The 12,238-nt window shown below is 49.6% G+C and overlaps 6 protein-coding genes and 1 non-coding gene across 7 annotated transcripts; 4 read left to right on the top strand and 3 right to left on the bottom strand.

Moving 5' to 3' along the window:
* The first annotated feature begins 1,599 nt into the window (after positions 1-1,599).
* On the top strand, positions 1,600-2,388 carry LOC135135818 (late histone H1-like). Its single transcript, XM_064064939.1, has one exon. The coding sequence runs from the start codon at positions 1,600-1,602 to the stop codon at positions 2,386-2,388; it is 789 nt and encodes a 262-aa protein (XP_063921009.1).
* Positions 2,389-2,818: 430 nt separating this feature from the next.
* Positions 2,819-3,229, bottom strand: LOC135135817 (histone H3). Its single transcript, XM_064064938.1, has one exon. It carries the CDS (start codon positions 3,227-3,229, stop codon positions 2,819-2,821), a length of 411 nt encoding a protein of 136 aa, XP_063921008.1.
* A 291-nt stretch (positions 3,230-3,520) lies between these two features.
* Positions 3,521-3,832, top strand: LOC135135937 (histone H4). The gene has a single exon (XM_064065058.1). The coding sequence runs from the start codon at positions 3,521-3,523 to the stop codon at positions 3,830-3,832; it is 312 nt and encodes a 103-aa protein (XP_063921128.1).
* A 579-nt stretch (positions 3,833-4,411) lies between these two features.
* On the bottom strand, positions 4,412-4,786 carry LOC135135816 (histone H2A). Its single transcript, XM_064064937.1, has one exon. It carries the CDS (start codon positions 4,784-4,786, stop codon positions 4,412-4,414), a length of 375 nt encoding a protein of 124 aa, XP_063921007.1.
* Positions 4,787-7,985: 3,199 nt separating this feature from the next.
* On the top strand, positions 7,986-8,357 carry LOC135135815 (histone H2B). Its single transcript, XM_064064935.1, has one exon. The coding sequence runs from the start codon at positions 7,986-7,988 to the stop codon at positions 8,355-8,357; it is 372 nt and encodes a 123-aa protein (XP_063921005.1).
* A 1,128-nt stretch (positions 8,358-9,485) lies between these two features.
* LOC135135961 (5S ribosomal RNA) lies at positions 9,486-9,604 on the bottom strand. Its single transcript, XR_010281647.1, has one exon. It is a non-coding gene; the product is annotated as a 5S ribosomal RNA (ribosomal RNA).
* A 1,649-nt stretch (positions 9,605-11,253) lies between these two features.
* On the top strand, positions 11,254-12,042 carry LOC135135814 (late histone H1-like). Its single transcript, XM_064064934.1, has one exon. It carries the CDS (start codon positions 11,254-11,256, stop codon positions 12,040-12,042), a length of 789 nt encoding a protein of 262 aa, XP_063921004.1.
* Positions 12,043-12,238: the final 196 nt, after the last annotated feature.

Genomic DNA, 12,238 nt, shown 5'->3' with positions numbered 1-12,238 from the left:
TCGAAGCAAAAGTGCCAAGATCCGACGAACGAACATCGAAGATCGAGGAGCGCAGCACAGCGCAGCGGTCTGCAACACAAAATACCAAACAAACAAACAAGCACATCACGCACGTACAACTAACAGACGAATGCCACCGACAGGATAGGGAAAGGACGACAAGACCGACAAAGAGACGAACCAGGCACATAAGGCACAATCACGGCGGACGTAGGTAAAAACAAACCATAAACCATCTTCGTCCGCCGGATTAATTACCCCTACCGCCACCTGGCCACCTGTGTGTGAATGTAATCGTAAATATACGTAAAAAACAAGTCCTGGACAACATATATATAAATATAACCCAAAAAGCAGCATTTGCAATATTTTACAAACAACCGCCGTCATAAATTCGCCGTATCTCGATGGTTCGAATGCTTTGAAAAACACTTGCCTTGATAATATAATAGTGTAAGTGAATTGAATTAAAAAATAATAGTTGAAAGATGTTAAAATAGTTCGAAGTTCGTTCGTCTGTAAACAATAATAGATTAAATAAACTCCATAGAATGTACAGTCTTTCAGATCTTCGAAAGAAGAAGGAAAAAAAAAAAAGAAAATAAAACTATGAAAAGCGGCCACAGGAAAGACAGAAAACGTATCGTACGTGAATCGAAGAAAGAATTTTCGTTCGCCGTCGGTGCGGTGCTGCGGGTTTCCGCGCTCGGTCCCGGCTCGAAAACGACACTCGAAACGAAGAAACTTTTGGAAAAATCCGCAAGGAAATTTTCGTCAGACGTGCAATTTCGATCGTCGATCGATCTCGTACGGAAAAAAATAAAAAAAATCCGAATTTCCTCGTCGTTTCGAGGTACGAGGAAACGACGAGACCGAATCATCTCGTCGCGGCTTCGACATGGAAATTTTTAATGTTCCCATCCTCGTACAGAGACGAGACCGCCACCGGAGGACGGCCGAAAGTCCGTTCCGTCGTTTTCGTTCGACGATCTACGTCGAAGGAGCCCCCCGTGCCCCAGGAGATCGTCGAAATCGGAAGAGTCGCTTCGAAGCGGTGACGATTTTGACCGTACCTTGCCTCTTTCGGAGGCGTTTTTTGACGAGAAAACGTCTTCCGATCGTCCCCGAGGGTGTAAAAAACCGGAAAGCATGGACGGAGGCTCACCTCGTCGAAGCGTCGTCACGGTGGCGGCGACGACGGACGTCGGAGCGTCGACGTCCACCTTCGGTACGTTGTTCGACTTTTGACAAGGTCTTCTTCGAGCGAGCGTCCGGACGGACGCCCTGCCGATTCGCCGATTCCCGCTTCGTCGAAAAATACTCGAATAAACGTCGAGGAAGGTCTGAGGCCGTGTTTCGTCCGTCTAACGACAAGGAGGCGGTGGTGACGGCGAAAAGAGAACGATGTCATCACCCGAAAGTCGAGCGCGAGGCCGCCGATTTCGAGCGAATTCCGTCAAAGTCGCGCGTTTAGTTTACAGTCCGCTTGGTTTACGTCGGGGACACTTAGACGTCGTTTTCGCCACTATTCAAATTCGATCGTGCGACCGATAACCATCGACTTTTTTTAATAACAAAAACAATCAGTTGTTCGGTAAAATGGCAGACGTAGAAAATCAAACAGCTTCCGCCGCGGTGACAGCTTCGGCCGCCGCCTCCTCCGCCGGAACGCCTCACGCCAAGAAGGAAAAGAAAGCGAAGAATCCCAGGAGCAAACCTTCCCATCCGCCGACTTCGGAGATGGTGACCAACGCCATCAAAGGTTTGAAAGAACGCGGCGGATCGTCCCTCCAGGCCATCAAAAAATTCGTCGCCGCCAACTACAAGGTCGACGCCGAAAAAGTTGCTCCGTTCATCAAGAAATACCTGAAAGGCGCCGTCGCTTCCGGTTCCCTCGTCCAGACGAAAGGCAAAGGTGCTTCCGGTTCTTTCAAGTTGGCCTCCACGACCGCCGGCGGTGCCAAAGCCGCCGCCTCCGCCGCCGAAAGGAAGAGGAAATCCGGCGCCGGCAGGACGAAGAAAGCCGCGATAGGCGCGGGAAAACGCGCTTCCGCCGGAGCCGCCGCCGCCGCCGCCGGCGAGAAGGCGGCTTCTAAGGTTTCGAAGAAGACCGCGCCGAAAGCGAAAAAGGCCGCCGCCGAAAAGAAGACCGCTTCCGTGGCCAAAGCGAAGAAGGCCGCCGCCGCCGCTGCCAGCGCCTCCGCCGCAGAGAAGAAGGCCGCCGCCGCCGCTGCCGCCAGAGCGGCGTCGAAGGCGAAATCTCCTTCGAAAGCGAAAAGATCTAACAAGGCCGGACCCACGAAGAAACCGAAAGCTCCGAAACCCAAGTCCACCAAGGCCGTCTCCGCCAAAGCGAAGAAAGCCGCTTCTCCGAAAAGAAAAAAGTGAGCGTTCGAAGAAGATGATGACGACGACGTCGTTGTTGTTGTTTCCCGGCGGTGCTCCGATCGTACATATCGACGAAGGGGCACGCATAAATGGCCCTTTTCAGGGCCACAAATTTTTTTCAAACGAATTAAAATTTTCGCTCGACCATATAAATCGAATAATGAATGAAAGAAAGAAAGAAAGAAAGAAATAAATAAATGATTGATAAGATTGATTTGAATGAATGAATGAATTTGCATGCCTTAATTTAAATTTTTTATCTTTTATTTAAGTTTTCGAACGATTCGATTCTCGAAAAAGTTGCTTAATTTTTTATTCGTTAGGAAAAATATTGAGGTTCTGAAAAGAACCGATTTTTTTGTCTCTTTCGAAAAGAGAACTGACAGTTGAGAGATGACGGTGTGATTGATGGTCGGTCGATTTTTTTTTTTTAAGCTCTTTCTCCGCGAATGCGTCTCGCCAGCTGGATGTCTTTGGGCATGATGGTGACGCGTTTGGCGTGGATGGCGCACAAGTTGGTATCTTCGAAGAGACCGACGAGGTAAGCTTCGCTAGCTTCCTGGAGAGCCATCACGGCGGAACTCTGGAAACGCAAGTCGGTCTTGAAGTCCTGGGCGATCTCCCTGACGAGACGTTGGAAGGGCAGTTTGCGGATCAAAAGTTCGGTGCTCTTCTGATAACGACGGATCTCTCGGAGAGCGACGGTTCCGGGCCTGTAACGATGGGGTTTCTTGACGCCGCCGGTCGCCGGTGCGCTTTTTCTCGCGGCCTTAGTGGCGAGCTGTTTTCTGGGGGCTTTTCCTCCCGTAGATTTACGAGCGGTCTGTTTTGTTCTTGCCATTTCGAAAAAATAAGCGAAAGATTAAAATCGATCGACGAACGAACACGCAGCAGACGGACGTTACGAACACGTTGACTGGAAATAACGGCCGACGGGCTCGCGGCGAACCTTATATAACGTTCACCGCTACAAAGTCGCTCTCTGCGCGTGTCTATTGGTCGAGCGGGACCAGAAATGGGCGTAGCTCGGAAACGTTATAAAACGACGCCGAATTTCGTAATTTTCGCAGTTCCCTTACGAACACCGTTCTGAATCCACGTCGCTCGCAAGCTTCTTCGAAGATATTCCAAGATGACCGGTAGAGGAAAAGGAGGCAAAGGCTTGGGAAAAGGTGGCGCGAAACGTCATCGCAAAGTCCTGCGCGACAACATCCAGGGCATAACGAAACCGGCCATCAGAAGATTGGCCCGTCGCGGCGGTGTGAAACGTATCTCCGGGTTGATCTACGAAGAAACCAGAGGCGTCCTCAAGGTGTTCCTCGAGAACGTGATCCGTGACGCCGTCACCTACACCGAACACGCCAAACGTAAGACCGTCACCGCCATGGACGTCGTCTACGCTTTGAAACGTCAAGGACGCACCCTCTACGGTTTCGGCGGTTAATTTTTTGCAATAGCAAGAAATTTAATCGTCGCTGATTTTGATTCTTTGACTTTTCCGTATATACGCCACGACAACAAACGAGATCGGAGAAAAAAAAAAAAACGGTTCTTTTCAGAACCACAAAATTTTTCTAACGAATAAAAAATTTCGCTTACTATATGTCGAGAATAAATAATGAATGAATGAATGGTTGGTTGTGTTGGTTTTTTTTAAAGAAATAATAATGACGATATAAAATGGAAAAAGGAAAAAAATTAAATTAAAATCACGTATTTTTAAACGTTTGCAGTAAAATTCACGAGAAGTGACAGAGAGAAAGCTTAAAAATGAACGAACAATAAGAAAAAAATTAACGTTTTCGAATCGAAAAACGATATCGTGTCATATAAAGTACTTTTCTTTCTTTCTATTATTTTTTTTTGTTTGTTTTCCATTAAGATAAGTTTGCGAGCATTTAATCGTTTGAAAAAAATTAGTGGCCCTGAGAAGGGCCGATGATGTGGGTTGTTGTTTTTCTTTTTTTTTCTCGGTAAAGCGGTCGTCCGTCCGGTCCGTTTCTTTAAAAAAAATGAAAAGAGTTTAAGGCTTCTTTTCGGTCTTCTTGGGCAAGAGGACCGCCTGGATGTTGGGCAGAACGCCGCCTTGGGCGATCGTCACTCCGGAAAGGAGCTTGTTCAACTCTTCGTCGTTCCTGATCGCCAACTGCAAATGTCTGGGAATGATCCTGGTCTTCTTGTTGTCTCTGGCGGCGTTTCCTGCCAACTCGAGAACTTCGGCGGCCAGATATTCCATGACGGCGGCGAGGTAGACGGGAGCTCCGGCACCGACGCGTTCGGCGTAGTTTCCTTTACGGAGGAGACGATGGATCCTGCCGACGGGGAACTGAAGACCGGCACGGCTCGAACGGGACTTCGCCTTTCCCTTGACTTTTCCTCCCTTTCCACGTCCTGACATTTTCTTTAATTTTCTTGCGAAAAACGAAATATAAACAAGAAGAGCGAGCGACGAGCGGCGACGACACACGTAATCGACTGCTGCGTTATTCGGTTATGTATCGGACCGGCGGTCGCGGCTTAGGCTTTATACCCTCCGTGCGGTCGGTTCAGTTCGGCGCATAGGAAGGCTAGGACGAATGGGCGTGGCCTGAGTCGGTAGACGGTCCGTTATAAAAGTAGTCGCACGCGGGGTGATATTTTTATTCCCCGATCTCCGACAACTAGAAGCGACGGCGGTAACCGTTGTGACTGCGAGAGGGCCTCTGCGCCTAATCGCTTGTTACAACAACTCCAACACGCTCCAGGTTGAAGACATCGCTGACCTCGTCGCAGGCGAAGAGGCCACCATCGCAGCTGGCGATTTCAACGCCAAGCATTCGGACTGGCACAGCCGCCAGAACAACGCGAACGGAAGGCGTCTCCTAACCTTCCTCCATAACACCGCGGAAGTAGACGTCATCTCCACCGAGGAACCGACGTTCTACCACCGAGCCCGACCAGATGCACCAGGTGATGTCTTGGACATTGCCCTCGTCAAGAATCTCCGACACGAAGTGGACGTCAACGTCGTCGACGAGCTCCACTCCGACCACCTCCCGGTGATTATGCGCATCGGGAACGAACCCAACGATCCCGCGGCCAACATAATCACGACCACGGACTGGACGAAATTCGCCGAACATATCAAGGGCAACTTTGGTGAGTTTGTAACGAATTTCCAGGACAGCGAGCAAGTCGAAAGAGCAACCCTGGACTACGAAAATCGTATCCGAGCCTCCATCGACGCGACCTCAATTCGACGCCCTGTGCGGCCATTCAAACGGCCCGCGATACCACAGCGTATCGCGAATCTCATCAGGGAAAAGAACAGAGCCAGACGAACAGCACGACGAACTGGAGAACAGGACGACCGGACTGCAGCGAACCGCCTCCAATGGGAAGTCCGGCGAGCACTGCTCAATCTTAGGAACGAGCAGTGGGAACAACGACTAGAATCCCTGAACACCGTGGACGGATCGACCTGGAAAATGGCCAATGCGCTGAGAAGCGACAAGCGGCCACTTCCACCGATCCACAGCGCGAACAACGGCATCGTCTTCACAGAAGAGGACAAAGCCGCCGCCTTCGCTCACAGTCTGGAGAACCAATGCCAGACGAACATCGACCCTGATGCAGATGACGAGCACCTGGACCTCGTCGAGGAAACCGTCGAAGAAATTCGAATGGCAGAACCCGACGAAGACGACCAGATCCGCGAAGTCCATCCCGACGAAATCCGCGAAATCATCCGACTCCTCAAACCCAGGAAAGCCCCAGGCCCAGATGGCATCCCGAACAAAGCATTGAAGAACCTCTCCGACGAAGCCATCGTCGCACTAGCAGGTATAATTAATGCAATGTTTAAATTCCGTCTTTTTCCAGCTAGGTGGAAAGAAGCCCACGTCATTTTCATCCCGAAACCGGGGAAAAATCACATTTTCCCGGAAAATCATCGACCCATCAGTCTCCTATCGTCCGTGGGGAAGATCGCTGAACGTGTGATTCGGAAACGGCTAGCTGAGTTCGTCAACGAACGAGGCGTAGTCCCCGATGAACAGTTCGGTTTTCGCCCCCAACACTCAACCTCCGAACAACTCCTCCGAGTAGTCGAATTCGCCGCAAAATCAATTGAATGGAAACAATTGACTGGCGCGGTGTTCCTCGACGTTGCGAAGGCTTTCGACACCGTCTGGCATGATGGACTTGTTTACAAGCTTCACCAAGCAGGCGTGCCGTTGGCGATGGTGCAGCTCATCCAATCTTTCCTGGATTCCCGCACGTTTAAAGCACGCATTGGGCACGCTTTATCTGCGGAGCATCCAATTAGCGCAGGAGTCCCCCAGGGCTCGGCGCTTTCCCCGCTCCTGTACGCGGTTTTCACCGCGGACATACCCAAACTCCCCCGAACTAGCCTTGCGATCTACGCGGACGACACGGCTATCCTTACGCGCTCCAAAATGCCGCACCTCGTAACCTCCTACTTACAGGAGGCCGTGGATGCGCTGGAGGAGTGGTGCAAACGATGGCTCATTACAGTCAATCCAGAAAAGAGCACTGCGCTTCTTATCTCGAAAAGACGTACTGGGCCTGAAGGAAACGTCACGATGTTTAACCGGGTCATCCCTTGGCGGAGCCAAGCAAAATACCTAGGTGTCATCGTCGACAAACGGCTGTCCTTTATCCCTCATATTGACTACATCGTGGCCAATACGAACAAGATAAAGGGTTCGTTGTCTGCGCTGATCGGAAGGCGCAGTAAGGTGTCGATCAGGAACAAGTTGTTGCTGTATCGCGCCATCATCCGCCCCACCATGTCCTATGCTTCAGTGGCCTGGAGCTATGAACCCTCCAAAACCCAGTTCCACCGTCTGGAAGTCATCCAGACGAAAATTCTCCGACAGGTTTTCAAAGCCCCATGGTTCGTCAGAAACGCCCAACTGCTCCGAGAGGCCAACCTCCCGCCGCTGAAGGAGTTCCTGCACGAAGTCGCCCTCCGAGCCTTCAGGAAAGCTGAAGAGCACCCCAACCCCCTGGTGCGAGAAGCCGTCGACTACGAGTTCGACGAGGAAGCCCCCCCCAGTCGCAAGCGGCCCCGTAGGGCGCTGCTTGAAGACCGAATCGGCAAGTAACACCACCTGCCGTCTCCACCGACCGGCCTTTCCCGGCCTTCCCAAATTCCCGACCGCATCGCCTCCAAGGTGTTGCACATCTAACGCCAGCGCATAGCGCATTGTTTCTGTTTCAGATCTCTCCACCGGCCGCAGGACCGCGAGGAAGAGCCGACGATGGGGGCCAACTCCTAGGCAATCAATAGCTCAACCGAGCTCGGTAGCGCAGCCCCCGCTGTGTCTACCGGGATGCGCGTTGTGGGTGTAAGGGACAATGTCCTGGTACCCGAGCAGAAGAAGGAGGGGTTTTAGGGCGGTAACCATTCCCCCAGTACCACCGTAGGCCGCAGAAGAGGCCAAGAACCATTACGGTGGTCTGCGTAGACATTTCCCCTCCACCAAAAAAAAAAAAAAAAAAAAAAAAAAGTGATATTTTTATTCGTTCGTCGAGAACCGAGCGTAGCGTTGCGTTCTGTTCTGTTCTGTTAAACTCTTATCGAATATTCGAAGATGCCACCCAAGACTAGCGGTAAAGCCGCCAAGAAGGCCGGAAAGGCCCAAAAGAACATTTCGAAGAGCGACAAGAAGAAGAAGCGCAGGAGGAAGGAGAGCTACGCTATCTACATCTACAAGGTGTTGAAACAAGTACATCCCGACACCGGTATCTCGAGCAAGGCGATGTCCATCATGAACAGTTTCGTGAACGACATCTTCGAACGTATCGCCGCCGAAGCTTCCCGCCTCGCCCACTACAACAAACGTTCGACCATCACCAGCAGGGAGATTCAGACCGCCGTACGTCTCCTCTTGCCCGGTGAATTGGCCAAGCACGCCGTCTCCGAAGGTACCAAAGCCGTCACCAAGTACACCAGCTCCAAGTAGAATGATTTTGTTATCATTTCTGTCGTCGTCCGTCGTCCATCTTTCCGGAAAAAAAAAAAAAACAACAACAACAACAAACAAATCGGTTCTTTTCAGAACCACAAATCGCATTCCTTACAAATAAGAGATTAACGAACCTCGAGAATGTTTCTTTCCCCTTTATTATTATTCGATTATTAAATGAACGAATAAAATGATACTTTTCGTTTCGGGGTGTGCGATGTTTAAATTCCGTCCGCGTCGTACGTACGTACGATCGATTTCGGTTAGAGGTTTTCGAAATGAAACTATGTTAAAAAACAGCGATATATTTTTATCGATCGATTTTTATACGATATGTAAATAAGTCAGGTCACGGGAACGTACTTGTTTTTTTTTTCTTTCTTTTTTTCCCCCCGCCGCAAGAAGGAATTTATATTATTTATTTCTTCATAACGAAGCGCTGTGCTCTCTACGATCGATTTTATCAGGAAATCATAAGATCGAGAAGAAAACGGTCGCGTTTTTTATCATTATTTTAATACTAGAATTACGAAACTGATGCAAATCTATACTGGCCGTCTGTTCGAGGAACTCGCGTACGATAAATAACGCATGTTCCTAACAAAACGGCCGTTTTTTTGCATTTTCACGATCGAGCGTGAATAAATTTCAAATTAAAAGATATTTAATCATCGATTCGTTTCTTTTCGAGTCTTCCTGAATGATTCTGATCTCGTTGTCCATGTACGGCGTTCGTTTATAAGTTCTCGTCGTGCTTTAAATTTTATTTTATCGTCGCAGACATAAATATCCATTATTTTATAAACCTAGTAGAGTGTCGTTACGCGACACCTCGATCTGATCTGGACTTGTAAATTTTTTTTTGGACTTAAAAAAAAAAAAAAAAAAAAAAAAAAAAAAAAAAAAAAAGAATAAGGGGGGTGTTCGCAATAGGGCAAAACAAAAACAAAAAATCGGGCGGGAGAAGGGAGCGGAGTGTTTGAAAATTTCGAGTCGAAGGACGCGAGTGGAAAATCTTAGCGACTAACTTAAATTCTAAATTAAAAACTAGCTTAACTTATGACATACTACTTATAATAAACACATCGTTTTTTTACTAAAAACTAAAGTTTAACAAAAAGAAGAAGACAACGGCACGCGGTGTTCCCAAGCGGTCACCCATCCAAGTACTGACCGCGCCCGACGTTGCTTAACTTCGGTGATCGGACGAGAACCGGTGCTATCAACGTGGTATGGCCGTTGCCTGATGATAAGGGTAAAAAATCAGTAGAAATGGATCCGAGAAGTCGAAACGTCGAAGCAAAAGTGCCAAGATCCGACGAACGAACATCGAAGATCGAGGAGCGCAGCACAGCGCAGCGGTCTGCAACACAAAATACCAAACAAACAAACAAGCACATCACGCACGTACAACTAACAGACGAATGCCACCGACAGGATAGGGAAAGGACGACAAGACCGACAAAGAGACGAACCAGGCACATAAGGCACAATCACGGCGGACGTAGGTAAAAACAAACCATAAACCATCTTCGTCCGCCGGATTAATTACCCCTACCGCCACCTGGCCACCTGTGTGTGAATGTAATCGTAAATATACGTAAAAAACAAGTCCTGGACAACATATATATAAATATAACCCAAAAAGCAGCATTTGCAATATTTTACAAACAACCGCCGTCATAAATTCGCCGTATCTCGATGGTTCGAATGCTTTGAAAAACACTTGCCTTGATAATATAATAGTGTAAGTGAATTGAATTAAAAAATAATAGTTGAAAGATGTTAAAATAGTTCGAAGTTCGTTCGTCTGTAAACAATAATAGATTAAATAAACTCCATAGAATGTACAGTCTTTCAGATCTTCGAAAGAAGAAGGAAAAAAAAAAAAGAAAATAAAACTATGAAAAGCGGCCACAGGAAAGACAGAAAACGTATCGTACGTGAATCGAAGAAAGAATTTTCGTTCGCCGTCGGTGCGGTGCTGCGGGTTTCCGCGCTCGGTCCCGGCTCGAAAACGACACTCGAAACGAAGAAACTTTTGGAAAAATCCGCAAGGAAATTTTCGTCAGACGTGCAATTTCGATCGTCGATCGATCTCGTACGGAAAAAAATAAAAAAAATCCGAATTTCCTCGTCGTTTCGAGGTACGAGGAAACGACGAGACCGAATCATCTCGTCGCGGCTTCGACATGGAAATTTTTAATGTTCCCATCCTCGTACAGAGACGAGACCGCCACCGGAGGACGGCCGAAAGTCCGTTCCGTCGTTTTCGTTCGACGATCTACGTCGAAGGAGCCCCCCGTGCCCCAGGAGATCGTCGAAATCGGAAGAGTCGCTTCGAAGCGGTGACGATTTTGACCGTACCTTGCCTCTTTCGGAGGCGTTTTTTGACGAGAAAACGTCTTCCGATCGTCCCCGAGGGTGTAAAAAACCGGAAAGCATGGACGGAGGCTCACCTCGTCGAAGCGTCGTCACGGTGGCGGCGACGACGGACGTCGGAGCGTCGACGTCCACCTTCGGTACGTTGTTCGACTTTTGACAAGGTCTTCTTCGAGCGAGCGTCCGGACGGACGCCCTGCCGATTCGCCGATTCCCGCTTCGTCGAAAAATACTCGAATAAACGTCGAGGAAGGTCTGAGGCCGTGTTTCGTCCGTCTAACGACAAGGAGGCGGTGGTGACGGCGAAAAGAGAACGATGTCATCACCCGAAAGTCGAGCGCGAGGCCGCCGATTTCGAGCGAATTCCGTCAAAGTCGCGCGTTTAGTTTACAGTCCGCTTGGTTTACGTCGGGGACACTTAGACGTCGTTTTCGCCACTATTCAAATTCGATCGTGCGACCGATAACCATCGACTTTTTTTAATAACAAAAACAATCAGTTGTTCGGTAAAATGGCAGACGTAGAAAATCAAACAGCTTCCGCCGCGGTGACAGCTTCGGCCGCCGCCTCCTCCGCCGGAACGCCTCACGCCAAGAAGGAAAAGAAAGCGAAGAATCCCAGGAGCAAACCTTCCCATCCGCCGACTTCGGAGATGGTGACCAACGCCATCAAAGGTTTGAAAGAACGCGGCGGATCGTCCCTCCAGGCCATCAAAAAATTCGTCGCCGCCAACTACAAGGTCGACGCCGAAAAAGTTGCTCCGTTCATCAAGAAATACCTGAAAGGCGCCGTCGCTTCCGGTTCCCTCGTCCAGACGAAAGGCAAAGGTGCTTCCGGTTCTTTCAAGTTGGCCTCCACGACCGCCGGCGGTGCCAAAGCCGCCGCCTCCGCCGCCGAAAGGAAGAGGAAATCCGGCGCCGGCAGGACGAAGAAAGCCGCGATAGGCGCGGGAAAACGCGCTTCCGCCGGAGCCGCCGCCGCCGCCGCCGGCGAGAAGGCGGCTTCTAAGGTTTCGAAGAAGACCGCGCCGAAAGCGAAAAAGGCCGCCGCCGAAAAGAAGACCGCTTCCGTGGCCAAAGCGAAGAAGGCCGCCGCCGCCGCTGCCAGCGCCTCCGCCGCAGAGAAGAAGGCCGCCGCCGCCGCTGCCGCCAGAGCGGCGTCGAAGGCGAAATCTCCTTCGAAAGCGAAAAGATCTAACAAGGCCGGACCCACGAAGAAACCGAAAGCTCCGAAACCCAAGTCCACCAAGGCCGTCTCCGCCAAAGCGAAGAAAGCCGCTTCTCCGAAAAGAAAAAAGTGAGCGTTCGAAGAAGATGATGACGACGACGTCGTTGTTGTTGTTTCCCGGCGGTGCTCCGATCGTACATATCGACGAAGGGGCACGCATAAATGGCCCTTTTCAGGGCCACAAATTTTTTTCAAACGAATTAAAATTTTCGCTCGACCATATAAATCGAATAATGAATGAAAGAAAGAAAGAAAGAAAGAAATAAATA

The sequence above is a fragment of the Zophobas morio genome, unplaced genomic scaffold, assembly GCF_036711695.1.
Source record: "Zophobas morio isolate AGI-343-1 ecotype UQ-CSIRO unplaced genomic scaffold, CSIRO_AGI_Zmor_V1 ptg000025l, whole genome shotgun sequence".
NCBI lineage: Eukaryota > Metazoa > Arthropoda > Insecta > Coleoptera > Tenebrionidae > Zophobas > Zophobas morio.
This window is presented reverse-complemented; position numbering and strand designations above follow the sequence as displayed.

Coding starts and splice junctions, on each gene's coding strand:
- LOC135135818 (XM_064064939.1), top strand. CDS start 1,600: ATGGCAGACGTAGAAAATCAAACAGCTTCCGCCGCGGTGACAGCTTCG.
- LOC135135816 (XM_064064937.1), bottom strand. CDS start 4,786: ATGTCAGGACGTGGAAAGGGAGGAAAAGTCAAGGGAAAGGCGAAGTCC.
- LOC135135817 (XM_064064938.1), bottom strand. CDS start 3,229: ATGGCAAGAACAAAACAGACCGCTCGTAAATCTACGGGAGGAAAAGCC.
- LOC135135937 (XM_064065058.1), top strand. CDS start 3,521: ATGACCGGTAGAGGAAAAGGAGGCAAAGGCTTGGGAAAAGGTGGCGCG.
- LOC135135814 (XM_064064934.1), top strand. CDS start 11,254: ATGGCAGACGTAGAAAATCAAACAGCTTCCGCCGCGGTGACAGCTTCG.
- LOC135135815 (XM_064064935.1), top strand. CDS start 7,986: ATGCCACCCAAGACTAGCGGTAAAGCCGCCAAGAAGGCCGGAAAGGCC.